At 57.6% G+C, this 1017-nt stretch overlaps 1 protein-coding gene across 2 annotated transcripts in view; it reads left to right on the top strand.

Annotated features, from left to right (window-relative positions):
• slc46a3 (solute carrier family 46 member 3) overlaps positions 1-1017 on the top strand; it is a 39730-nt gene that overhangs the window by 18255 nt on the left and 20458 nt on the right. For both annotated transcript variants that reach the window (XM_024141145.2, XM_070440322.1), the window contains exon 3: positions 14-890. In XM_024141145.2, coding sequence (XP_023996913.2) covers positions 14-890 — 877 coding nt within the window. The remainder of the gene's footprint in view (positions 1-13; positions 891-1017) is intronic.

The raw sequence follows: 1017 nt of genomic DNA, 5'->3' as shown, positions 1-1017 counted from the left end.
TTGTTTACACCAGGAGGTCCAGAAGGCGGCGTCTCTCTTCTCCCTCTACACCGAGCTCTTCTCCATGATCCCCTCCCTGGCCGTCACCCTCATCCTCGTTGCCTACAGCGACCAGCGCGGACGCAAGATCACCATCATCCTGCCTCTGATTGGCTCTCTGTTCTACGTCCTGTCTTTCCTGGCCATCTCCTTCTTCGAGCTCGACCTCTACCTCCTCATCGTCTCGTCGTTCGTCAGCGCCCTGTTRGGGGGSTCGGGGACGTTCCTGGGMGGTTGTTTCTCGTACATCGCTGACCTGTGTGAGGACGGACAGCAGAAGACCCTGCGTATGGCCGGGGTGGACATGGTGATCGGCCTGCTGTCTGGAGTGGCCTCTCTCTCTACGGGATACTTCCTCCAAGCAGCAGGTTTCAACTGGCCCTTRTTCACCTCTGCTCTGTTCCACTGTTTCAACCTGCTCTACGCCGTCTTCATCCTGGAGGAGACGCTCCAACGACCTCCAGATGACCCCCTGGACGGATCTCCGCGCCGCACCGCCATGCGTCAGCTGGCCTGCGGGGTCTACCAGTTGTTTGCAGGGGCCAGCAGGAGGCGCAATATCCTCCTGGTGCTCCTCTTGCTCCTCTTCTCCTCCTTCTCCTTCGCCAACATGGGCGGGCTCTCCATGATCACGCTGTACGAGCTCAACCAGCCGCTGTGCTGGACCGAGATCCTGATTGGCTACGGCTCGGCGCTGTCCACCACGGTGTTCCTGACCAGCTTCGTGGGCGTGACGGTGTTCTCTCGCTGCGGCGTCCCCGACCTCGTCATCATTCTCATAGGGATCCTGAGTGTCATGGTGGGTATGACCCTGGTGGCCTTCGCCAAGACCACGCTCATGATGTTCCTGGGTAAGGAATAAGGAGGATTTTCAATGGTAACACGGTCCAGTGTAAAGAGAACTCTAGACTATGTGAGCCAGGGGTTGGGGTCAATTCCATTTCAATTCAGTCAATTCAGGAAGTAAACTGAAATTCC

Source organism: Salvelinus sp. IW2-2015, unplaced genomic scaffold (assembly GCF_002910315.2).
Source record: "Salvelinus sp. IW2-2015 unplaced genomic scaffold, ASM291031v2 Un_scaffold2416, whole genome shotgun sequence".
In the NCBI taxonomy this organism is placed as follows: Eukaryota; Metazoa; Chordata; class Actinopteri; order Salmoniformes; family Salmonidae; genus Salvelinus; species Salvelinus sp. IW2-2015.
The sequence above is the reverse complement of the archived record's forward strand: the minus strand, read 5'-3'. Positions and strand labels throughout refer to the sequence as shown.